The 26414-nt window shown below is 44.5% G+C and overlaps 1 protein-coding gene across 1 annotated transcript in view; it reads right to left on the minus strand.

The window, feature by feature from the left end:
• Positions 1-26206, minus strand: part of Osbp (oxysterol binding protein) — a 51084-nt gene extending 24878 nt beyond the window's left edge. Inside the window, exons 1-4 of the mRNA XM_037419806.2 lie at positions 25707-26206; positions 17853-18118; positions 6998-7618; positions 5470-5715 (exon numbers count right to left, since the gene is read on the minus strand). Coding sequence (XP_037275703.1) covers positions 5470-5715; positions 6998-7618; positions 17853-18118; positions 25707-26052 — 1479 coding nt within the window. The 5' untranslated portion in view covers positions 26053-26206. The remainder of the gene's footprint in view (positions 1-5469; positions 5716-6997; positions 7619-17852; positions 18119-25706) is intronic.
• Between the last annotated feature and the right edge of the window lie 208 nt (positions 26207-26414).

Here is a 26414-nt window from a genome sequence, read left to right on the forward strand (position 1 = left end):
GGCAAGATCTTGAAAAAGAGAGCGGTTTCATCAGCGTTAAAAATATCCTCCGCGCTGTATTTTTCTAGCAGCCGCACGATGTTTTCTTTCGCCCACTTGGTAGCCTCTGCTTCGTCGACAGATTGCGATTCGCCGCAGACCGCTCTCCCGACAATGTCGTGGCGCTCCTTGAAGCGTTGGAGCCAACCCGAACTTGCTACGAAGTTGTCATAGCCCATGATGCAGGCAAAGTCTCTCGCTTTTCTTTGCAGCAAGGCGCCGCTCACCGGCAGATTCACAGCTCGCGTGTCCAAGAACCATTTAAAAACGGCCCTTTCGAACGCTTCAAAGGCAGGTGCCCTCATCCTCTTAGCGCTTCCTTTCACGCCACGTGCAACAGCGTCGATGATAGAGTCCTGCTTGCTCAAGATGGTCGACAGTGTGCTCGTCAATACGCCAAAGTCTCTTGCCACGTTGCCTTTCTTGGTCCCCGATTCGACGGCTCTTATCATAGCCGCCTTCTGATCTAGCGTTATGCGCTTTCGCTTCCCGGCTGGGGCATTCATGTTGCTGGAATCACGAGCACAGCACGATAAAATACAAGGCAGAAGCGGTCGAAAAAGAGAAGAAACACGCACGCAAAAGCAATGCGGCTCACGTCGGCGAGCGACAACACTTGCAGAGAAAGTGACTGTGAAGACAAAGGGGCAGAAGGGGCGCTCTTTTGCGCTGCCTTCTAGGAACCGGTTACTCAAGGGAAAGGGGGTATTAAGATTAGGAAGCGTGCCTCAGCGCCATGAGAAAGGGGAGAGGGAGAATATAAAGAAGACACACACAAAAAAAAAAGGGCAAGACATTCGCTGAGCTGCGGAGCGCTCCGCTATCGGTGGTAGCCAAGCGGCGCACGTGCAGCGACCTCTCCTCCGGAAACAGCGCGTGCCGTCTGCTTTGCGCGCGTTGCTGGAAGGCGCGTGGCGGGAGTTTTGAACTGCTAAATACAGTTCTCGCATTGCGCGCCGTCTCAAATTCGCGTTGTGCACTGTCGTGACATCGGCTCAAAATTTTACTTCCTAACAAAATTTGTTCGTTATATCCCATAACAGGCAAATTTTGCCTCGTTAAATTGAGGTGTTGAATACATTGGTTTGTATGGGGACTTTCAAGGGGAATTAGCATTTGCTCGTTATATCCATTATTTCGTTATAGCCCGTCTCATTATAACGAGGTTTAGCTGTACATCGATACGTTTGATGCACGATCTGCAGGTCTTAGCGTGCGGGCATAGTGTTTTCCAAAAGACCGATTGCCGAGGGCACTGAAAGAGAACGCGAAGCAACTCTATGATCTCAGTGCAATGTCCTCATGTGGTTCGCTTTACCTTCCTTGTTTGTTCGCGCACAATGGCATGCCAGCCTGAAAAGTATGGCCTTCACGATGTGCAACCTTGCGACATATTTTTTTAGTGTTTTCAGTTTCAGAACGCGTGTCGTGGGGGCTACGCTTTTTTTATTATTTCGCATCAAAGCCGCTAAAAGCAGCGGCTGCCAGCTATAAAGCCATAGTAACATCAATATCACCAACATGTCGGCAGTGAGAACTCCGACCATGGACGAAGGAACCAACTTTACTTCCTCCGTGACTCCGACGAACTCAGCGTTGCGTTCTTTGCGCCTTGAGGCCTTCTCGCCTCGTTCCTGATAAATCCTCATTCAAGAGTTAAATTGAACGTTGACCCGAATGTAGCGATAAAAATTATGACTGACGCTTGGAACGACAGCCTTGCGGGCCAGGTGACGACTTCGAGTGCGTCGTGACCGCTGACAACAGCGTACGATGCCTCAGTGAATCCTGCGACTTATCAGTGTTTCCGGGCACCATCTCGGACAGTAGCGACTTCATCAGTACAGATGACGAAGTTTCTGACTGCATCGATGCCGAGATTTTGGCTGCCGTTGCCGGTGCCATGGAAGTGTAGCGGTGTGGTTATGAATGTGCCATCGCCTTTGCTTCTGCCACAAACCAAAATTTTGCCACTCTACAAAGTTTGCATCGGCGTTCTGCGTCAATCAACATTGTGGCCGAAGGAGCTAAGTTCGCTTATTTGAAAAGCTTCAACGATATTAAGAATGACTCAAACTTTACGGCGTTTGAAGAAAGCTTTTACAATTTTACATTGATGATAGCAACGCCATCGTCTGGCACTCACAGCAGGCTGAAGAGCCCCAGTGGACGATGCAGGTAGCGTGTAAGTACGCCACACTTGTGTGCGCCGTTTCACACATTGGATGCAAGTAACTGTCATTCTCAGAGCTCTCTCAAACAGAAACCGAGACTGGTCACTAATAAACCGATAGATAAATTACCTCTTGTGTGCTACAACAAGTGATGTGCTGTGTAATGACTAGAGACTGGACTTCACGCAAACAGCTATTTTGTTCCTTGCATTTCTATTGTGCCACTTCGATATACGAGGATAAACCAGAGGTTAAGAAATGCTTTTTTAGTGTTTTTATAGTGCCTAAAAATGTCTATTTTTCGCATTCTTGCCTGAATGCTTGAAAGTTCCTATAAATGCATATTTTCAATATCGGCATCTATATGAACACTATTCAGGCTTAAATTTTGTTTTAGAGCATGGCTTGAGATCGTTATCGATGTCACAGGGCAACATCGACCTTTCAAAACTCTATGAGGTTTAGCCAAGTTCCCTATAGTTGAACCAACTTCCCAAAAAAATATCCACTAGCAGCAGTGAAATGGTACATGGCGACCACCAAACGCCACAATGCTGACATGGGGGGAGCGGTTGGAGGAGGAAGAAGAAAGGAAAAGACGCTGCTTCAACGGCCCTATATGGGAGGAGGTCTTGGCGTCCGCAGGGGATTGCGAGAGGTGTATACAGTGAAGCCTCATAACTTGGTAACTTGGTTACCACGAAATTCCACTTAACTAGAAATATTTTTACGGTCCCGTATTTTGCAATGTAAGTCTGCGCAGATATTTGGAAGCGACAATCAGCACCAGACTGAATAATTCGAAAACTTTGGGTGCCATGGGCCCAATCCTGATACCAATTTTGCTGCAAATTTTTAAAAACGACTCCCTTTAAGAGCCATAAGGCAATGCAACATGGTGATACTAATGAGTGCCAGCTGAAAAGCACCCCAGTTCCACGACTTTCAGCTCGAAAATGGGTGGGGGGGGGGGGGGAATGGTCTTGTGGTCAATCACTTGCACCTGCGGAAAACAAGATGTTTTTCGCTAGGATAGCACGTCATAATCTAACCCTTCTTTCTGGCATTCTAAAGAAATTTAATAAAGGGCAGTTAGACAAAATTCGTGATGTATGCGAACTACCGATTGCTGGTGGCTCCAGCAATTCGTGCACTTGCACTGCTGGCAGAGTTCCTGCCTGCAATGCCTACTTTGAAAACTAAGTTTAAAAGCTTCAGTGATCATGTTTTCCAGCCTAGATATATCGCGAATCTCATCACAATGGCCATTATTGAATTCTTGTTTTTACCAGAAAGAATGGGCGAATGGTCACACCATGACATGCCAACGCAGCGAGAAGCAGGCGACATGCTGCCCGCGTGTCACCACTGTGTCACAGTGAAGCATGTCTTGTTTTTTGCAGGCGCACAATTTAGTTGACCACGAGAGCGTTATCATTCTTTTATCTTCCTTTTCTCTTTTATTACTCGGTGACAGCAGTGAGACCCACCATTAATCCGTGTTTTAGGCAAAGAACAAGACCAGGTATTGCAGGAAAACATAACCCTTAGAGCAGCAAACTAGCTGGCACAGCAAACGACCTGCTCTTATTACTTCAAATAGTAATTCCAAGTTCTTTGCATCCCACTTCTTGTATGTTCTGTTGATTCGAAAACCCGCTTAATTTGAAGATTTCTCGTGACCGCAGTGACTTGGAATTGAGTTTTTACTGTACAAGGAACAAGGTGAGGTGAGTGCCCACCACGCAACGAGCGGCTTCTACAGATGGTCCAGTGCCATGAAGGAATCGAAGACGGGTGTGGCAGTGGAACAGGAGGAATAGCCATGAGAATGAATGCAAAACCATGGAGAGTGTGGATCAATAGGATGTGCTTTTGTTTTGTTAGCAATATACTTCTTAAAAGGCTGTTAACGACGTTGCCGTTAGGTATGACAGTACGTCATACCTAACGAAATGAACGTTCTGTGCATTAAGAGACTTAATAAAATACTGCTTGTCCATTTCTGTCTGGTTTATAGAAAAAATAACTGCCTGGCATTAGTACTATGGAGAATAGTGCGAATGGTTCAAAGGTTTACTTTTCGGCTCAGTTGAACGGAAAATTGTCCAATGGCCGTTGTTGCTGCCGTGGCTCCAGCTACTCTCTCTCTCTGCTGCTACTGATGTCTGCGGCCACGTAGTTGGGCACGGAAACAGTGACGTCAAAAAGATTGCTTTCATGCGGCCTTGAAATGCGCTAACATGATGCAATCTATTAGAATTTGATTTTATTTCAATATAAGCAATCCTTTGGCACAAGAGCAGCGCTAAGAGGTTTCTGGACTGCTATTTCAACAGTCAATGTTGACTTAATATTTGCCTTTATAGTCCCTTTAATGTTATAATAGGCTGGTTTAAATTTAATATAGATGCTCAAACCTCAATGTGGCCAAACCAGATATAAGTGAATTATTTTCGTTTTGTCGTCAAGTACCATTTCCGCAAAGCCACCACTCCCCCCCCCCCGCCCCCTTTTTTTCCTGTAATCTTGACTGGCTGATGGGAGGTGGGGTTTTACAGTAGGCCACTGCACAGCTTTGGTGGGCAAAACTCTAGTCCTACCTCTCCGTCATTGCTTCGACACACCTGCTTGCTGTCGCTTCATTGTGCCCACATGTCGCAGCAGGGAGCGCCCTTTCTTTTTCCCCGTTTCATTTCCAATGCTGCCATTGCGTTGGAGTGTTGTTAGCATGTTTGAACATTCACTGGTTTGATATTTCTGTGTGTCCGGGTGTCACACAAATCGTTGCACTGTTGGAGTTGTTATCGCTCGGTGCAAGCCGTGCCTAAATGCACTGGTGCCTTCTCAACTGTCGTTCACCATTCTCATTTATTGCCTGCACAACATCAAAAGCTGTGCACTTTCTCGAACTTCTACGAGCACCAGTGGTAACGCTAGAACGTGCAGTGATTCATTCAAGAGATGTACTCTGTAGGAAGTTGCAAAATTATCAGAATTTCAGCTCTTAAGCATGAAACAGGTTTCACGCATTCATTCACAAAATTAAAAGTACATCATTTTTTTCACTGCTTTCTTAAAACTCAATAATTCGGCCCTTACGAAGTCCAACTGAGAAATTTTGCTGCATTGGTGAGTGCACTTCAGAGCCACCCTGCCAGTCATTGGGGAACAGACTCCCACCCTTCTCATGCTTTCACTCTGTTACGCAAGAACAGATGTTCAAGAGCAGCACTCAAGAGGGGAGCGAACCGACCTGTTCAGAGATGGCCCGCCAGCCAAGATCATCACGGCGATCACATTCGTAGGTCTCCCCGAGGAGTGGATTGAAGGGCTTGCCCGTTCGATTGGACGTGGTCGCATATGACGACACTGCAAAGGCTGCTATGTACACCAGCTGCAAGGCAGGGTCGTCACATTGTGCGGCTTGGTCCAACAGCTCCGAATACTCGTAGTCCTCTGTGAGCCGTTGTAGTGTGGATAGTGGCTCGTTGAAGTTCACCTGCACACACGCAAAATCCCTTCACAATGCCATCCCATGGCATTAGGAGCAATGAACAGGACACCAGTAGGTGCTGTTTATGCATTACAGTAAAATTTCTGGGATGTAAATTTCACTCAACACATGACCTCTATACCATTCAAGGGTGCATACATATAATGGTACAAAGTCGGCAAGATAAAAGCTCTCTCAGAGCGATTTAAGGACACAAAAAAAAAGTTTCAAGTTACCTGGAGTAATAAAAATTAAGTAACCTCAGTGATATGAACCTCATGGCATCACGAAAAGTATTCATAACAGCCAAACATTGTATCATTAAAGAAACTTTGAAAACTACCATGCCAAAAACGTGCAATTAAAAAACACTAGCTATGCATTATGTACTGTTTCCCAGGCCTGCAACATCATCACAGACATCTCTGGGTGCATTAAAGATGGATCGTTTTACCTTCCGGTGTCTCTGGTCAACCTGTCTACCAGGCAGAGGTGGCTGAGACACCTGCACAATGTGCCTTTCACTCCAAAGTTGTTATCCATGACTAGCCATAGGGATACACTTATCACTTCGAAAAAATTAGGCTTGTGTGAACAGTGAATTTTAGGTTTGAAGCGAATTCGAAACGCTAGTGATTTCAGTCGAATACTTTTGAATCAAATTCGAATAGTATACATATCCAATATTATAAAGGAAAATGGGCATATTTGTTGTGACCAAACTAACCTGTACAATATTATTTTTCATATTGAAGCAAGGCTTTTGCAAATGCTATTTTTTGCATTAAAACATTATGAAATTCGATAATGTCTTGCCTTTTGGTACGGGAATTGAAAAACAAAGTCGCCACCCAAATTTTTTTTTTTTTGCCAATTTTCGCTCTTACTAAAAGTGTTCTCACTGTAAACTTCAGAATTGTGAAAGAGCAATTTACTAGCAACAAGATTTTTCTTTTTTGTGTCCCTTCAATAAATTAAGATAGTTTATTTGCCACTGGAAATAATTTTACTCATACATGTTACACAGCTGCATAGTCCTGCAACCATTTGCCAATAACTGCCTTAAGTTCTGTTAATACAGCTTTTGCAAGTTTCCTAACGGGGGTATGCTTAACGAAACTCAATGCAAAACACCAAGCCCGCATAACTTGAGGATGCCAACTGCTACAGCTATGTTATCAGACATTGTAAATGCCTCGTTAATGAGCAGTTGAGGTCATCAGTGGCCTCTTGGTCATAACAATGGGCAGCAAGCAGAAGGAAGTGCCAGCCCGCTTTCTCTACTCACCGGCATCGGGATCTTGGTGAGTTCCTTGCCGATGCAGTTCTTCATGATGGACCAGAGTGAAAGGCTGCACGACGGTTTTTCTGGAATGCGAGTGCGTCGTTTCCGGACACTGCCACCACCCTCTGCAGAGGGCAGTATGGCCATGCCATTGCCTTCAGAATACGGCGGATCGACAACCGGCGGCGGGTCGCTACCACCACCAGACGATGACACAGCCGGCAGGGGCGGCGGAGACGACAAGGGCTCCAGCTCAGAGTCGGAGTCAGAGTTTCGAGAATCAGAAAGGCCGCTCAGTCCACTGGCCGAGCGCCGATGCTTCATTCGTGATGCCGACTCACTCGATGGCATCGAAACTACAAAGCGGTGCTCGAGGCCTGTTGCACCCGTGGGCGAGTGCTCAGGTGCGTCGAAAAACTCCTCGTCGTCAGAGTGAGTGGCTGCCCCACCACCGCCCGAGGAAGGTGCACTGGCCTCCTGCGCTGCACGCTCGAGCGACGAATGCTGCTTGGCAAGCTGCTCGACCATCTCCTGGAGGCGGAGGCACTGCTCGTGCTCGTGTTGCAGCATGCGCACCCACTTGCGGCCCTGGCTCTGGGCCAGCTGGACATACTCACTGCAGGCCTGCACACATTCACCCTGCTATTCCCAAGCTTCTTTAAAACCGTCTGCTGGGGTTCATACTTGCTAGGAAAACTCAAACTAGACATTGACATCTGCAGAATGGGTTCACTACCAACAATGGGTTTTATCTGCAGCGACAAGAGTGAATAGTAAGGAAGTAGAGTGACAAGCTGAGGACGCACTAGTCACTAAGTGTTGAAGTCTACACTGCTGATTTTATTCATCATGCCTGGGCAATTGTGGCTTCTGTGACCCTATGCACTGTCTAGACTCATTAAGTGGAACCTCAAGGGTCTAGAAAAAGAAATGTTCGATTTGAGGGTCTAACTTTGGGCTAGTCGGTTTGTGCATAATGAAGTACGTACAGCGCGAACTCAAGACAGGGATACTAAAGAAGAGACGCAGACAAGCGCTTTTCTGTGTCCCTTCTTTAGTATCCCCGTCTTGAGTTCGCACTGTACGTGCCTCCATTTAAGGGGAGACACGGGTCTCGAAGGCCAAAAAATTTCTGAAAAATTGATGTTCTGAACTATTTTTTTTAATTATATCAGGGTCTGAAGAAGGTGTTCTTAAAATGCTATTGCCATGGAATGCGTATTTGTCGAGTAATTGAGTCTCAAAGTCAGTTTTGTGATCATTTCCACTCACAAAACCACGTAAAAAACGGTCATATTCAGCGCGGCGGTGCCTGAGAACCACACCAAGTAGCGCAACCAATTTGGTCTCATTTGACAGAAGTATTTTTTGTCTGTTCCTTGTGAAAGAATGCTTTTCGTCTAGCAACAACGAAGCTATCTCGAATAAAGAAAAAACAAATACACGCACATCATTGGTGCGTTTCTATCAAAGGGGGCAGTTCCTGGTACCCTATTGGGTGTCAGGGGATTCATCTGCTAAACAGCGGCGCGCAATCTGCCATTTTGTGACGAGGCCTAAGCAGTCTAAACAACGGCTGTGCGATCGGTGCGATGGCAGGCGGTCACCCAAAGTTCCATACGGCTCATGCATTCAAAAAGAAGCAAAAACAGCGTCTGAGAGCATGCAGAGTTTTATCAGGAAAAACCTCGGCCCCCGAGAACATGGTAAAAGCTTTCTGTGCCAACGCTATCACGAACGCGGCTCCCGTGATCACGGTTGCGATAACCAGGGCCAACGATCACACGCGAGATCTGGGCGTCGGCATTTCCCTGGTTTCCGACACTGAAAAGCGGCCCTTGCGTATCGCACAAGTGACATTCAAAGAGACCTTTTGTCGACGTCAGCCTCACGACGTGAGCAATCTGTTTTTCGAAGCGATTGTGACTACTAGAATGCCGTTCGTCGTAAGCTTAGCGATAATGAATGAATTGCTCAGTGTATGAAATGCGGTGTGTGTGGTGGGCCTGGCAACATTTCCGAGAAATATCGGGAATATGGCATCGCCATGAAACTTGTGCTGACGTGTGACGACTGTGGAGAACTGCAAACTGTACAGAGCTCGCCGAGAAAAGGGGGGGAGGAGATGCGGCGGGCGGCCTGTTCAAGATCAACATGCTCGCGGTTCACGCGGCACAGCAAACGAACAAACTGCGTTGAATTGCATTTTTTGTTTCACCCTGAATGTTTCACTGAGATGCAAAGACGCACAAAGATTACGTGAAAGTGAGAATGATTCCTGCTTCATAGAAGGCTGCTGCGCACATTAATGACTGCCCGAGTACCGTCAGAACGCTGTATGCTGATCTGAACTGTGGAAACACTAGAAACTCAAAACATCTGGCGAGCAATGAAAAAAAAAGCGCATAAAAAATGATGAGGACTACACTCCTGGTGGCTTCTAACATCATTACTGCAATGATTTACACCATTGCCTGTTGACTATACATGCCCACCGTGTCCCCAAACTTTTCTCGTTTTCTCAAAACATTTTTTATGACGTCCGAGGCCATTACCCGAAGTATCTTTTGATCTAGTGATTGAATTTTGATAATTTTTGCAGAATTTGAAACCTTATACATTGCTGAGTTAAACTATACTGAGAAAGTATGATCATTTTATTAAGAACAATGAATTAGCGGTATAATTAAGCAACAGCATCAGATTACTGATGAGTCTACTTGTTAAGGCCATAACTGTTGAACCGATGAAGCTAAAAATAAAATTATGGTTTCCTTGCACTCCCTGTTCTTTACAGCACACTGTCTTATCTAATTTGCATCAATCTTTTATGTGAAAGCTGTTTACACAGTGGGCCGAATGCAAGTTTGTGGAACAATCAATATTTTAACATCTGGAAGTGACAGCTGAAAACTACTATTTGCACATTTGTTTTCAGCTGTGAGAATTGCGTATCACAAAAATTTCAGCTCTAAATACTCAAAATTTTAAAAAAATGTCTCCCCTTAACAGGAGTCCCACTGATTGAGAAATGAACAAGGGGGCAAATTCAAGAACAATCTAATCATGTTTCATGTAATTGCATTTAAATAAGTTCCATTTACTGAGAGTATTGTAATATATATATATATACAACCTGCACAAAATAAGTCAGTTCAGAGTTTGACCTCATTCTGTTTTGTGCTTCTCGTTTCGTGTAATCTTTTCCCTAATTATGTGTAGAGACTGATAACACGTCTGTTAGTGTGGCCCCTTGCAGTACACAATGCCTGCACGGAGTCAGAAAGACCCTGTGCATTATTGAAAAAATTGCAGTGTTGCTGCGAGGGCGAAGCGATGAATGCGATAACAACAAATTGGAATGCCACACAAAAAATGGTGAGCAGATCGAAACGTGCAGCGCACTGCTTAGGCACAAATGACACACGAAAAACACACACACAGGACGAGAGTGAATGGACAACATTCACAACTAAAACTTGACAAGCCGCTCAAACAAAAACGATGCACAAAACATACTGACAGGTACAGACTAGCGCGAACTAGCAAGTGTCACTGTTATTTCCCTGTGTCTGAAAAGCGCACTTTTTTCACAAATGGGAACTGTGCAGCGAGCTAAGTGACTTTTGTGCACCCAGTAACTACAATGCAATCGTTCTGGTGAAAGCCCAAGATGTACAACTCTCCCCCACTGCAAGAAAAGCGCACATGCGCATAGACGTCTACCCCCCAGGCAAAGGAAATGTGGGAGATGAGCGCGTGAGTGCAAATCGAGGCAAGCAGGGCACGAAGTGCATCCTATGTGTCATCCTGCTGGTAATGTTGAGAACACACTGATATTTGCCTCGGAGACCGGCACCCCCAGGGGTGAGTGGTGCAATTATATAGCTTATTGCTCGCAAATTGAATGTTGAAAGATGTGCACTTTTGTGGATGAGCACATCTGATGTGTTAATGCCGCACGCAGCAGAGCGAGAGGTCTCTTATTCGATTCAGTTTTATGGAAACATTTTTCTGGATGATTTTGCTTTGAAACTTTTATAAATAAATATATAGATACATATACAAAACATGATGGCGAAAGCAAAAAACCAGCAAAGAGTGCCAATATAATTGCTATCACAACAAACCCAAAGCTATTTCAACCCCTTGTTAGACATTCCATGTAAGAGAACTAACAAACAATGATGCCACCAAAGAACAAATTAGTTGTCATTGTAATAGGAATGCGAAGAAGTAAATGTGCCCGAACTTCCCACTGGCAGCTCCCAAACCTGAAACCTTGGAATAACGCATCTGATGCTTCACCAACTGAGCTACAGTGGCGGTTGTCATTCCTCCCCCACCCCCCCCCCCCCCCCGTCCACTTCATGGGGTATATATGAGCCTTAGATTTGGGAGTATCCTACCTCTGTCATAGTGGAGGTGTTAATGTCGCTAGATTCAAATGTAATTTCGTGCAACAAACATTTGAGAATGATGCAAGGAATGTGTAACGGCCTACCAGGTGGGCAGCCATGTTAAGCCTAACTTGAGTGCTAACAAGATAACAGTTCATGCACGGCCTCCAAGATGGCTGTCCCAAAGCATACCATCTCTGGAATTCGCATTCCATCTCTTTCATTTGTTTCGAGGGTTGTGAAAACCTTGACTAATGGGAAACGAAGCACGCTACGCACTGAGCTTTAGCCAATCAGCAGAGTCCGAAGTGGATAATCCACGATACATTGGGAATCATGCCCCAGGCCACAAAACATTACCTTTAATTTCAGCCATGTTGCTGAATCCTATGGGAAGCCAGCGTTGCCCAGGTCGCACGCCTACCCTTCCTCCATGCACGCCTAAAATTTACACACTGTGCCACCTTGGCGAGATGGCAGAGAACCGGATAGTAGAGCAGAGCTGCCGCAAGGTGTACCAGAAGTATGTTTTAATGTGCACTCGCACAAGTCGCGCGTGCTGATACGCATAGTGAACGCAGTTCAACACTATCCCTAGCTTTGCCCGATGTGATTTGTGTTGTAGGAACAGCTGATTCTGGATCCCAGAGGAAGAATACACAGGAGGGGAACTTTGCTCCTTTCTGCACCGCAATTTCGTCACCCGGGGAGCAGCGGCAGCAAGGGTCAGGACAGCGCTACCTACAAAACCACTGCCGAACTGCCGCGCCAGAGCAGCAAACACGAGAAGCGCCCCGCTCTTGTCGTCTGCTTGCAGGCTTGTGCTGGCTGCTCAGTGTATCAGTGCATAGCTCAAAAACACTCGCTAAATGAGACGGTAAAGTGTTACGTGCTTTCGCTAAGTTAGCCTGAGCGCCTTGGGAGAGAGACTATACCGCGATAGTTTCACAAAGCTGTCCACAAGCGCTAAACAGGTTCGCTCTCATTCTCATATACACATGCGAGGCCAGTAATATTTGTGGCAACATGGCACATTTATCTGCGCTACTCATGAATGAATAACATGCTCGGTAACCTTCCATATTAAAGAAAAATATAACACTAGAAACCAAAAATCAAGAAAAAGCTTTTTTCATGTGTCTGTGCTCTTCCAACGTTTGTTTCAAGTTTGAATTTCGTGAGAACTATTCGTTCATGCCAAATTACAACAACGGAACACATAAAGCTGGGAGCCATGCTTTTATCGCGTTGTAGTTTACCTGTAAGTTTGGATGTTGGTAAATATTTGCTGGGGACTTCTGACGAGCATCTTCTACCTTCACTCGTTTGGTGCTCCTTTTATCGGTGATTTCAATGACATTCGGGCGAGTTCTTGGCTTAATTTCTGAGTAAAACTAAGTGTCACCTCCGTTCAAAAATGTAAGGTGCCACTTCAGGGATCCGAAAAAACTTTGAGTGGTCTTGGATGTCTGGAAATTTAAACTTAGCCTAGTGTCGCGCGCCTGCCGATCGTATCGCTGCTGAAATAACTTTTTTAGACATGGGCGCTTGCTTTCCGTTGTCGATCTCTTCATATAGCTCTAACCCATTCTTGCTGCCGTTCTTGGTCAGTTGAAAGTAAGAACATTTTGTTTTAAGCAGTATTGATTCACAACTCCAATCAAGCAGCAGTCTACGCTCTTCTGTTGAATCAGATGCCATCTGCTCAACGTGTTTCAGAAATGTCTTTTCCACGCAGTAGTTCTGTATGACGCTGTTATATCGACGAACGTGCAAAATCTGTCCTCAAGCTACACAAATGAGTGATATTAAGCACGTGCCTTGCTACAATTGCAGATGGTCTGCTTGTTTTAATTCTACCACTAACTTGCTTTCATTGTCCAAAGAGTATCTGATCAAACATATATAAATAAAAATGCTGGAACTAAGATCCTCTACTTGCTTCATTTTGTTTTGGCGAACCGCACTGGGCGAGCGGCAGATGTAGCTGAGGACACCCCGGGTTTTACTCGGCTGCCGTCGGAAACCGTGGAGAGCGTAAGCACGCGCACTCTCCTCTCGCGCCGGGAAACGAATAGTTTTATGCGTCGCTGCAAAGATCGCAGCGCGCGCGTTCACCAACCTCCTTTTCCAGGGTGACATTATTGTGGCTCGCGCTGGCGCGAAGTTTCCCCTCCTGTCTTTCTTGCTCCGTGTCCCTGATATATCGAACTCGAAGGGGGATCGATATATCGAGAATTCGATATAAAATCATGCAAATTTAGGGCCTAAACATAAGCATTTCAGGTCTCGAAAATACGTAGTTAAAAGCGCTAACATAACGATTCACCCACAGTAAACGTGAACTGCAAGTAACCGCACTTTATTTAACATGAAAATAGTCTATAAACTTGCTTCCTTCTTGCACGCCGTCGAGTTCCAGTCTTTTCAAATAAACGAATTCAGCTGCTTTGACCACAACAGCGTTAATTGATGCAAAACGCTGATGCAAGCTTTGTAGAGCAGTACAAGGTTGGTTAGCGGCGGCAGCGAAAGCCGTGGCATATCTATAATTGTACGGGTTCACTTCTGCGAAAACGGCAGCCATGATCTCAGCATTGATGCTGTCAGAAACAGCTACGTCGTCATCTGCACTGATGAAGTCGCTCACTGTCAGAGATGGTGCACGGAAACGATGATAAGTCGCTGAATTCACCAAGGCATCGCATGCCGTTGTCAGCCGTCATGACGCACCCGAATTCATCACCTCGCTCGCAAGGAAAGTTTAAGACGGCGTTTTGCTTGATGTCACTCATAGTGCCAGTCATCATTTTTATCGCTACATGTGGGTCCATGTTTAGTTCAACTCCAGAATGAGGATTTTTCAGGAACAAGGGGAGAAGTCCACAAGGCGCAAAAGACAATGCAACAGAACACCACCATCGACATGTAGGCGATATCGGCATCACTTGTGGCTTTGTAGTTGGCAGCCACTGCTTTCAGCTGTTTTGATGTGAAAAGCTAAAAGAAGCACAGCCTCCGAAATAGGTGTTTTAAAACTGAAAACACTAAAGATATGTCACAAAGTTGCAGATCTCGAAGGCTATGCTTTTCATGCTTGCATGCCCATCCCATGGCATTGTGCGCTAACAAAGAAGGTAGGGAATGCAAGCATTGCAATGAGATTGCACAGTCCCTTCTCAATCTCATTTTGGTGTCCTCAGCAATCCGTCTTTTTGAAAAACACTATGCCCACTCGTTAAGACCTGCAGATTTCACATCAAACCTATCGGTGCACCTGCAAGCGCCGCGCAATGAACTAGAATAACACCACCTTTTTGTCACCTATTCACGAAAAGGGATCGGAACTGGTCAGAAGGCGGCTGAAAATTGATCAAAATTTACTTGGAAAAATGCACTTACTGGGTTTTGGCGCGGCGCAGCATTCCATCAATTGGATGTCCCGCTGTACGGGACTTCGATATACAAGTGCACTGGTTCTATACTTTTGGCATGAAAAATTCAAGAGGATTCCTCAACTGTTGGATATAGCCAATATTTCGATATATCCGAGTTTTATATATCCGGGATCGACTGTACTTTAGAACGCCTAAAACCAGCGAAGAAGTGGACACTTCTCTGATAACTGCAACGCAGCGGGCGAGCAAGGATACCAGCGATTATTTTCCACTCCGGTTTCAGCAATGTGGTGTGCGCAGTTGTACGCTTTGACGAGACTGGGTTGCCAAAAGGTCAGACACTGTTTGATGTGAAGTATGTCTATGACGCGGAAGAAACAGTGTGACCTTTCAACATGATGCCAAGCATTATACGGGGTCAATTTAGAGATAAGTGTGTTCAAATAGTGCTTTCGAAGCTCAACGTAGTCTGGAGGTTGCTCATAATGCGCCCGCTTTTAAGTAAAATTCGTTTCTCAGGCACCACCGAGGTAGAATTCAACACAGTGACAGAAGTTTTCAGCGAGAACATCACATTTACATAGTTTGTAGTCACAGCTCTTGCACTATATATTACAGAAACTGTTTCGCTACAGGCTATTCTTTATGGTGCGTTCAACGGATAGCTAGAACCCACAAAATGCTCGTATCGCAGTCTTTAAAATAAACTTTTGAAGATGGCAGTGAATCGTGAAATCAATGTCTAAGGCAACCCTTCTATGAAAGGCCAGAGTAAAACGAGAACTAGTGGTGTTAGTAAAAATGAAAACATGCGGTAGGCCGTCGCATAAGCCTGATACTTAAAACAAAGAATGCCTTTGAACAACCTGGTGGTAATTGACCTTGTGGTGGTTCCATGGTTGACATGCAGTGTGTGGTCAGTAATGCAACATGCGTAGGTCATCAAGGATTTTCGAGCAGTCATCATCTTGTAACCAGTCGGGAACTGTGCACGTGACTGTCAGTTACAATACCGTATGTTTACTGAAATGTGACATGGGGTTTTCTTTTCTTTCTTATTTCAGATGTTTGCTCTAAAGTCGACCTTCACGTGCCGAGTACCGCTTTTGTTTTTTTTCCGAGACGTTATAAAATGTCACCCCTCACGTTACAATCGCGATCGTGTTACAATCCAATAAATACGGTGTGTGTGTAATATATGGCACGATGCTTACACTACCAAAGTTTTTATGTGCTTTCTTGAACGTTTTAAAGGCAAGTTTAATTAAAGAACTTATGATATTTTCTAGAGGACCAAACCATGTGCATTGGTGGAAATAAGACGCTGGAGGGAGTCAACTATACATGCTCTGGATTATCTTTTCCGTTATTAAAAACATTTTGTGTTTGTGGCATTAGTAAATACAACAATACCGCCAGTCTAAAAGCTTCTTTTTCCTCAACCGATCATCGTACACGGCGGCATAGCTCGAGTTAGTATTTGTTTTTACGCCTGAATGTTTATGGCCGCGATCGACAGGGCGGCGCTCCACGTTCGCATAACTCCAGCGCAGGTTCCCCATACACACTGTTCATTTTGTTCAATTGGTTGTCAAGCCCACAGCTTTACTTCACAGCAAAATGTCATTTGGCAACTGTAGGATACCAAAATATTGCCGTGCACACTTCTTTTTATGCTTTATATAACCAGTCCATTACATGTAAAACCACTGCCTTGCACAAACTATGCCCACGTTTCGGGAAACTTTCCAGATTATTTTAGAATATACGGATATGTTTGAGCTCAAAACAAGAACAGTAGAGTTTATTTTGAGACTGATGCAGGCACCAACGATGAGGCTAAAATCTTAAATGTGTCATGTATAAATGCCAACACGCCTTATAGCAGATCAGATAACCAACAACAGGGGAACAAATCACAACTATCAGAGTACAGCGTGTATCGCCTGCACCTCGACTTTTTAATTCTAGGGTATTAGTTTGCCAGAATAAAGAGTTATCTTGAACAAGTCAACTGCCGCCTTTCTCAACATCGCAAACCCGTGACAACATTCATCACTAATCTGAAGTCCTAGCCTTCCCAGACGAATACTCCTAAGCCTGCAGTAATCGAGTGTGGAGATCTCCCTGCATGCCCTTATTTATTGGAAATGTTCCGAACTAAAGCAGCTACAGATGTCCCCACACATACTACCAGAGCATTCATGTATGCTTGCTGTACGCGTTGCAAATATAACGCTCTTACAACTGCTGTAATTGAACGTGTTTTTGTTATCTTTAAAGCCATACAATAAAGTTGGCTTTGCTAGGAAGACTTATAGTGTAATGCCATTCGCTGTATTGATTTGGTGACTGAAATGTGTGAGTGCAACCTTAAGGCCACTGCAATTCGCCTTAAAGTACATTTAGTACATTAAGTAAGGTAACAGGTTCACAATTTCCACATTCATAATTAAAGAATTTGGAAGAAGTCTGCCTGGTTGGAATGAAGAGCTGTAGAAAAACCTCCAACCAGGTAAATGATTTTGAAACATCCCGAAACCAGGCCAGCTCCTTCTAGGTGAGAAGGCCCGAGATGTGCAGTGCTTATATAAAGGATTGCTTGCCGTGTGTGAGAGGCTTGCGGCAACTGCTTGTCATGCCAGCACTGGCAGTAGAGGAAGGGCAATAATTATATCCCCATAAAGCGGTTGATGTTTCCTTCCCGCTGTCTGCTGAATATGTCACGATTTGAGGATGAGCCGCAGGTGAGGGGTCTCCCCCCCCCCCCCCCAGTATATAAGCACCAGATGTATCGGGCCTTTGCATCCTTGAAGCTTGAAGAAAAAGTCCGTCTGGGCTGAAAACGTCTGGTTTTCCTAAAATAAATTTTGGTTGGAGTTTTCTCTTTTCTGCAGATTCATAACAGTATCAATACAGAAGAAGTGGAACTTGCTTCCATATCAACACAAACAATAAAGCAGACAGCTATTATGGTTGACTCGAAACATCAGAAGACTATGCAAGAAGCATTACTTATGCCGTCTGGTCTAGCTCTGCCAATGTATGTCAAATACTTACATTCATCATTGCTGTGGAGGTGATGCGAAAGAGTGTAGCACGCTCATTCACAGCGCGCACACGTGCGGCCAGCTCGGGCCCTCCGCCCGCGGCTGCTGTGTCAAGCTGTTCCAATTCGGACAGCGAGCGCTGCAGTGCCGCTCCGTGCTTCCCAATGAGCTCGCTGCACATGGACAGGTCCTCAAGCTTGACATGCAGAAGCCTCAGCACAGTGAGCAGCTCACACTTATCTAGCTGCGATGGCATGTCCAGCTCGTCGTCTTCCTCTGAAAAGAGATTCGTAGCGGCTAAGGCTTGGCCACAGACTTGATTAAGATTCAAACAATATGTAAACAGAGTCTTGGTGGATATGATTTAAATGTAGGCGCTTTCATCAATAAAAGTAAAATAACCTTCGCAACACACGAGTAATGTTCTGCCAAAATAAGATGAGATAAAAAAACAAGACACACTTCTGTAACAAATTCGCATTTTATACACAGCAGCCTGGTACGCACTCGCAGCACTCATGCTAATAATGTGAGTTGCACATAAATCAAACCAATGTGATTCAGATTAGCTGAAAATAAAACACAAGCACTTCTCACCATTTGGCATTCAGCAGCAGTCATTTGCAGCCACCTTCCGTCATAGTCAACGACCTTTGCATTTAGACTACATTTTATAGCCTTTGTGTGAGCATTTTCTCGTGCAAATTACATGCAAGCATGTGAAATTACCTTTATGTAGGCTAACTTTCAAGGCAGATAGTTGTTGTACATGGTAAAATGCACCACTTTTTAATTGCGGAGAACTTTAGGAACTCGAGCTTTCGTATGCTGTACACAGGAAAAAAGTACGTATAAAAATAGAAAAATAAAGATGAACCGAACAAGAAATATAAAAGGCAAAAATAATAGAAACATAGAAATGAAGAGAAAAGACCAAAGAGGTGGAAAGAAAGAAGGCCGTTTCCCAGCTCTGCACTTTCTTCAGGCCACTCAAAACGATGTTTCCTATATTCAATCATGTATCTTAAGACACAAGACACTGGTATAAAAACCCACCAAAATACACAATAATAATCAGCACTTCTCAAGGTCAAACAGTTACCACTAGGCCACCAGAATAGAACTAAATAGCAGTGAGATTCTTTACACCAGAATGCGGCAGCCAGTAGAGGCTATCAAGTTCCCACTGGTGGAGCAGACTCACGTGACGGTTCTCGAGCCATATCCACAAAAACAAGTGCGCGAAAATCTACGTGCATCTGACCTTTTCTTGCCTTGATACCTTTTTTTTTTTTTTAGTAGTGTGGGTATGATGGCATTCGTTCACAACACAGTAACCTTGTGTACTTCAAATGCGTGCAACATCGTCAGCAAATTCTGATGCCGCTATAGTGTCATTAGCTAAGTTTGTCTCGCACTGTGCTTCACTGCACTCGAGAATGGGGTTGGTCTGTGTCACGCTGCTCTCACACGCCAAAATTTGAAAGTCTCGTAGATGTAGGTCTTACTTCTATACAATGACATTCATTTAAATGGAAATGACACAACAACCATCGCACCTCTGGAGCTGGATGCACTAGAAGAAACATTGTTACAGAACGCATTGTGGCATACTTTTTGCTCTTCCTGCTAAATAATTCAAGCAGTTCTTTTAATGATAAGTTCATCATTAGCAGAAAGCTTTCTTTGCTGTTTCCCTTTAGAATCCACCAGAGTATCTAGGCTTCCGTAGTTTTCTTGCCACCAGTTTATATGTCTCTAATAACCTATTGCCACGTTCTTTCTTATTTTTCTAGTTCCTGCGTCAGTATTACTACTTACACATCTGCATTCCATGTGAGTTACTGTTAAGTCAAGGCAATGTTGAGGTGAAACATGCCAAAGGTATACAGTGACGAAAATTAAGCTTTAAATTTTGAAAAATAGCAAAATCGAGTTACTTTACAACAAAAATTTGAGAAAAAAAATTCAGACAGGGCATTTAAGGAGCGTAATATTATCTTCCCTTTTTTTCTCATTAGTCCCTATGAGCCCTTTCATGCTGCTTTTTTTTAGGAGCTCAGATTTTTATCATCTAACTTTAACATCCAACTTCAAAAGACATCGTGCTTTGTAATTATTATACATTTTAGAGGTAGCGCCTGTACTGTGGCTGCTTCATAGAAGTTGAGCCAAATACCTCTAAAAATGTTAACCCCAACAGAATAAAACTGACATTGTTAACCACATGTGGCTTTTGTAAGGGTAATGTTATATATAGCTCCATTTGTTCATTCACTAAGATGAGTTATGGAATATTCATGTAGATTCCTGACGTTATCTTTAGAACAAGGACATTTCATGACATTGTATAGAGTATTCCAAATATACCAATCCTTTCTTTTGGAAACATAGCAGATAGATGGAAATAAATACAAACAGCGTAGCAGCTCCATTCTTCACTGTGACATTTATTTTCAATTGTATAACTGACATGGTAATGAAACATGGCAGATGCCTCTATCATCATTAACCTGACTACGCCTACAGCAGGACCAAGGCCTTTTTCATGTTCTGCCAGTCCACTCGGTCCTGCACTTGCTGCTGACACTTTATACTCGCACACTTCTTAATGTCATCTGCCCACCCAAGTTTCTCTCTCCCTCTCAAACAGTTGTCTTCTCTTGAGATCCAGTCAGTAATCCTTAATGACCTGCGTTCGCGCTATGTACCCGGCCCATGACCATTTCTTCTTGATTTCGACTATGATGTCCTGAACACCCATTTGTTGCCTGATACACACTGCTTTTTTTCTTGTCCCTTAGGGTTACACCAATCATTTTCCTTTCCATCGCTCGCTGCGTCTCCCTCAATTTAAGTTAAGCCCCTATGTAATCCTCCAAGTTTTTGCTCTCTAGGTATATAGTAAGTACAGGTAAGATGTAGCTGTTATATACCTTCCTCTTGAGGGATAGTGGCAATCTACCAGTCGTAATTTGAGAGTGCTTGCTAAATGTGCTTCACTCCATTCTTATTCTTCTAGTTGCTTGAGCTTTGTAGTTCAGCTTTGCGGTTACTTGCCGTCTTAAGAAGACGTACTATTTTACAACTTCAAGTGCACTGCTACCTATCTCGAAACGCTGTTCTCTTCCCAAGATTGTTGTACATACTTCCGTTTTCTCCAGATTAATTTTAAAACCTACTTCTGTCACAAGGATCCACAAGACACGAAATTGAATTGTGTCTTTACTGAGGTAGTTAAGTGTTTTGTTATGCATTGTTTCACCATAAGGGCAAAGAAATGAATGCTACAGAAGCAAATAGTAAAGCCATGCAAAAAACAGCAAGCAGCTAGAAACTTGCAGCTCACTCCTCCAGAAGAGAAGCTGCACCAAACTATCACACACAGGATGAGTGCAAGTGCGATATCACTCAAACACAAAGAACGACGTACAAAATGAGCACACATGTATACTCTGGAGCGTCAACTAATGAAAATATCTGAGGTTTCGCCTCCAAAATCTATGATATGATTATGACAAACACTGTATAGGGGGCTTCGGAAATTTCCGCCACCTGGGGTCTTTAACCTGTCACGATCAGTGCAATAAAAGAATGCAAAAATACAAGGAAGTGCACGGCAAAAGCGACAGAAACTGAAAGTTTAATGGAAAAAATGTGGCATATATAGGCATAAAGGAAGTCACCGAAGATCTTATCAACCCCCACCAAGCATGTAATTACGTATATGATGTACATACAAACCCTCAGCATCTGTGGAAATGATTGAAGGCTGGCTCACGCACCTGTCTCTTGCTTCTATGATTTGAAATGCTTAAGCAACGCCCCGTGTATGCTGATCCCTGTGTCCCATCACTACAATGGTTTTATTAAACTCAGCAGCGCAACCGCACTGCTGACAATGGAAGCAAAGATGCATGGAAGGTGTACTTTTCAGAGAGCTAGCGTGCTCCCTTAGACGTACATTGAGACAGCGTCCCGTCTGCCCAATGTACGTGCCACTGCATGACGAAGGGATGGAGTACACCACTCCGCTCATACAGTCAGTGAAGCACTTAGAGTGATTCATATTGTGTGAAGCCTGGTTACAGAATTTGCATTCTGTGATGCCTGGTTGCTATTTTACTCTTCTAACATGTTATATTGCATATGTTAATGCAGTTCCTTCCCGACACAACACTTGTATAGGGTTTTTGTGCACAGGAGTTTTGAGCATCTGAGTGGTAAACTACTGGGCTGGCACCGAGCGGACCTAGGCTTGGACCATGTTTTATCCTGATATTTTTTTTTCATGCGATAGCGGTTATGGGCACTGGGAGCAAATCATGATCTTCTAACAGCTTTCACTATAAAAAAGAAGCACGAGTCGCTATAGTGTTCAGACACCAAACAATTACTGCTTTTGTGACACGTTTGCTGACAAGAAAACTATTTAAATATTGACATACACAGATGCTAACTAGCAGCACAACACGGCTTTATAACCATAATGCGAATTCGCAAAGTTCATGAACCATGAGGATCATAAAGCGATGTTGCCTATACATGTGGTTACCTGTTTTCGGAATAAACATTGTTACAAGTTAGCACCTGTGCATGTCACATCTTTCTCTGTCCATGTTTTCTCGTGCGCTATAAAACTACAGGATGCCATAACGACACGCCCAAAACGCTGTTACTAAGGTGTCCTCATGTCAGGTGCCATGGCTTAGCAGGTGCACTTTCAATGCTCGTGCTTCGCACAGTCAATGCATATTCTAGCACAAAAAATGCCTGCGTATTTTTCTGGGAAGCACTTCGTGACAGGCCCACCATAGCTTGGTGTTTCTTGCTCCCAGCACAATTGGAGACAGTAGTGAGGCCAATGTTGATGAGTGAGAGTCTTTTGGCATTCAGCGCACTAAGCTTGATGCCTGGGTCACACGGTCACTTTTGATTGCGATCGAGCCTGGTCCAAATCTGATTTCAAGATCGTGATTGATTCCTTTACGCAAGCTGCCGAAGGGCATAGCCAATCACGGTTGAAAAATCTGATCACTTTTGGGCTTAATCGTGATCAGCAGTGCACCGTGTGAGGCAGGTATTACTTGCGTCATACAGCACTAGTGTAATCCATAACATGAGCTCGGATATTTCCACATTCACACAACCAGAGGTAAATAAACACTTATTTGGGAAGGCGTTGTGACTGATTCAGAAGAAGAATGGCAATATAGCCACCAAGCTTAGGATGAGGATTCGATTGGAAGTTCCATCTGATTGCACCTGGGTTATCGTAATTACTTTGCAAGTGATCTGTGTCCTTGCCTAGTTTCCACACAGCTAAATTATACTTTTAGTAAGAAAGAGTTAGTTTTACTTGCATATTCTGCGGACCTTCTCCGAACAACGACCAACAACGCCTAAAAAGCGGACTCCTACCAAGAGATTCCCCCCCCCCCCTTTTTTTGTTCACACAAACGGTATACAAGTTAGCATTTTATTTGTCTAGGTTCTGATGCTTGGGGCACCACGTAAGTCTTACAACGCCTGTAATGAAAGGTTGCATTTAAAGTGCTGATGAATATGTGGCAGCACAGCGAAGGAATCTGCCAGGCTGCAACAGTCGGTGGGGCAGCACCGCGGCCCTACGAGGAGGCAATGGCTTACTCGATTCCATATCGATAACATGATTCCGTAGCTGAATCCCCGATGCTGGCATGCTCGCTTTGTTTATGTAGGTTTCTATGAATGCAATGCTGAAGAGTAATCACAGATCTCATTAGACAATCTCAAGAAACTTAAATGAGACTTTTTGATGCATAGTAAGCCCGTTCTACTCCTGAAAAGTGAGCAACCAGCAACAAGTGTGTTTGTAGCTGAGGACGTTTCTCGTTGCACTGGCAATGAATAAGTTTAACATGGCCCACCAAGCCTTGCTTCTAGCCTAACCAGAAGGCATTCAAGCCAAGCCGAGATTGTCATGAAGACAAATACGCGCAGACTTGCCGGCATAAGTAATGTGCTAGGAAAATGCAATGTGCTGTGCAATAGGCACAAGCGACAGTTACATACTGCCTCCACATTTTTTTTTTCAACTCCTACTTAGCAGTTTACTGTGTTTGCAGTCGAAGGGGCAACTCTTTAGGCTTTGATGAATGGTGATGATTATTTTTGCGATTGCCGCACAGACTGCTGTCAGTTTCCATGACCTTGCCAGGCTTTTTCAGAAATTCCATGACTCTTACTGGATTTCTGCAGTTCGTATACACCCCGATCTACATCCTTCAAAGCATGAACCTCTCAGCAGGAGAGACATTGCGTCGAAATTCGCAGCTGTGAAATTTCAAACAAGAGCCAGAGCCTCCCCCCCCCCCCCCGTATGGTAAAGAGAAATTTGACAAGAATTGGAGGGTGCGCCCTTGCTTGGTTGCAGATCAAAATTCATGATGGCAGAGCAGACCCACGCTTCTAATTAAATGCTTTATCGAGTATGCATCTATTCACTGTTTTTTGTAGTTTGTTCTCGTTCAGTGAAAATGACAGAAAGAGAAGGGCATATTTCAAATCTTTTAAAAAAAAAAATGAAGGGGGCACTTACTCGGGATTTTATTGGAGTCTGTCAGACAGAAGCTTGATTGCAAAATAATCTGTCTTAAATACAAGAAATTTTAGACTGCCGTATAAATTAGAAAACAATGCGTACAAGAAAGAAGGCAAATGAATATGACCTTATATGTTCAGGACTACTTAACAGTTGTCAAGGATTAGTTTCGTATAAAACGAAACTCTGAAGACTAAGCCTAGTGACTTCCCGGAACACTTCTCAAATAAAAACAATCAAAACATGCAGAAATATTTTGAAAACTATTCATAAATTCCTTCTACATTTTGACACAAAACCTTAATACTTTCTGGCAATGCCTCTTATTACCTCAGCCTTTTTTCATATCAATGACGCATCTCTCTGCCCACACAACACTTTACCTCGGAAGGCAGCACATGCCTGACCCTATCCACAAATAGTGTTGTTGTTGTGCATACGTGAACGTAGAAAAGAGGAAGATCAAGCTGTCTTTTGAGCTACGGGAGGGGAAAGAAAGCGAAAACTGCATCGCTCCAGCAGACGAGGGCCACTGCAGTGGATAATCAAGGCCATCTACGGAAGGCAATTGCAGAAATAAGGGTTGTTCATTTTGTAGGACCAAGTTCGCCAACACGGACCAATATATCCAGTATTATACCAGTGGATGCATCCATGCGGCACAAGTATGCATCGGCGAGATTACTCCCAGCCTTTGCTTAATTCAACAATACATCCCTTTCTCGTGCATCATGTGAGCCATATAGTTACACTATCGGTCACATTTCAAGCCTTTCCATGCACAGAAAAGAAGAACACGCATTCCTAGCCGCATTTAACGCGATAGTGCAGCTCGTCATATTTTCAATTTGTCTTTGTATTTACACTCACTCGGGACATTTGAGAGCAACGTAATTATATTGGGAATTGAAAGCCACGAGCACCGTTTTATCTGCGCCTTTAAGCAACCGACGCATGCAATGTGTATTTGCAAGTGCGCTATAAAAGGCTACCACGCGATTCAAGGCAGGCGCCCGAGGATCAAGCGTTAAATTTTTTATTGCTCGAACCTCGACCGGGTGTAAGCCAATAACACTTCATTAACGTGCACAAACCTCGACTAAATAAGAGATTGAACGAATCTATTGCTTCGTGCTTATTTTTCGTTGTTTTAGGAGCGACGAGCAAAACTTCTCTGTACATTTTCCTGCCTGCTGTCAAGCTGCACCCAATGTATCCCTCAACACGCAAGGTCACGCCTACTGCCGGCGTCCTTGACCGTCCAGCGGCTCATCTGCTCACCGGACTCCATCATGCGCACGGCACGAGCCTTGGCCAGCTCGAGCGCGGTGACCCATTTCTGGCGCTCGATCTCGTTGCTCGCCTTCAGGTGGAAGGTCTGCGTGCCCCCGTTGGAGATGACGAAGTTGCAGGAGTCCTCGGTGTGTATCACTGCGCTCACCAGGCTGATGGTGCCGCGACACGTGTGCGCCATCTCCGCCTGGTTCCTGTAGTACGAGAGCAGCCCGTTGGAGAGGACGAACCAGCGCTTCTGGTAGCCCTTCAGGTAGTTGGTCCACTTGGCGAGCCATCCCTTCATCTCCGGCTCGCCCTGCTGCTGCGGCTGACCCGTCTCGCTGTTGCTCATGGTGGTTCCGCCGGCGCTCCTCAGCGACACGCTGTCCCCGGCGGAGGAGGCTCGACGGCACGTTTACCATACGCTGGCGGTCGTCACCCTACGACGCTGCTCGGCGACGACGACGATACGGCAGAGAAAGCAATCACGCAACGTCAGCCATGTTCGCGGCCCGGCGTGTAGCAGGGTGGTTCCACGCCCCCGCGTGGCCACTTCCGGTGGTGACACCAAACATACGCACATTTCACACATACTCTCCGCATTCTATGCTTGCATATTTTCCGGTCTCTGAGTCGTTGTGACACCGTTTTTTTTTTTTTTTGCATTTGTTTCCAATGGTATTGACACGGAGAGAGCGCGACATTCAAACACAG

This window comes from Rhipicephalus microplus, chromosome 3 (assembly GCF_043290135.1).
Source record: "Rhipicephalus microplus isolate Deutch F79 chromosome 3, USDA_Rmic, whole genome shotgun sequence".
NCBI lineage: Eukaryota > Metazoa > Arthropoda > Arachnida > Ixodida > Ixodidae > Rhipicephalus > Rhipicephalus microplus.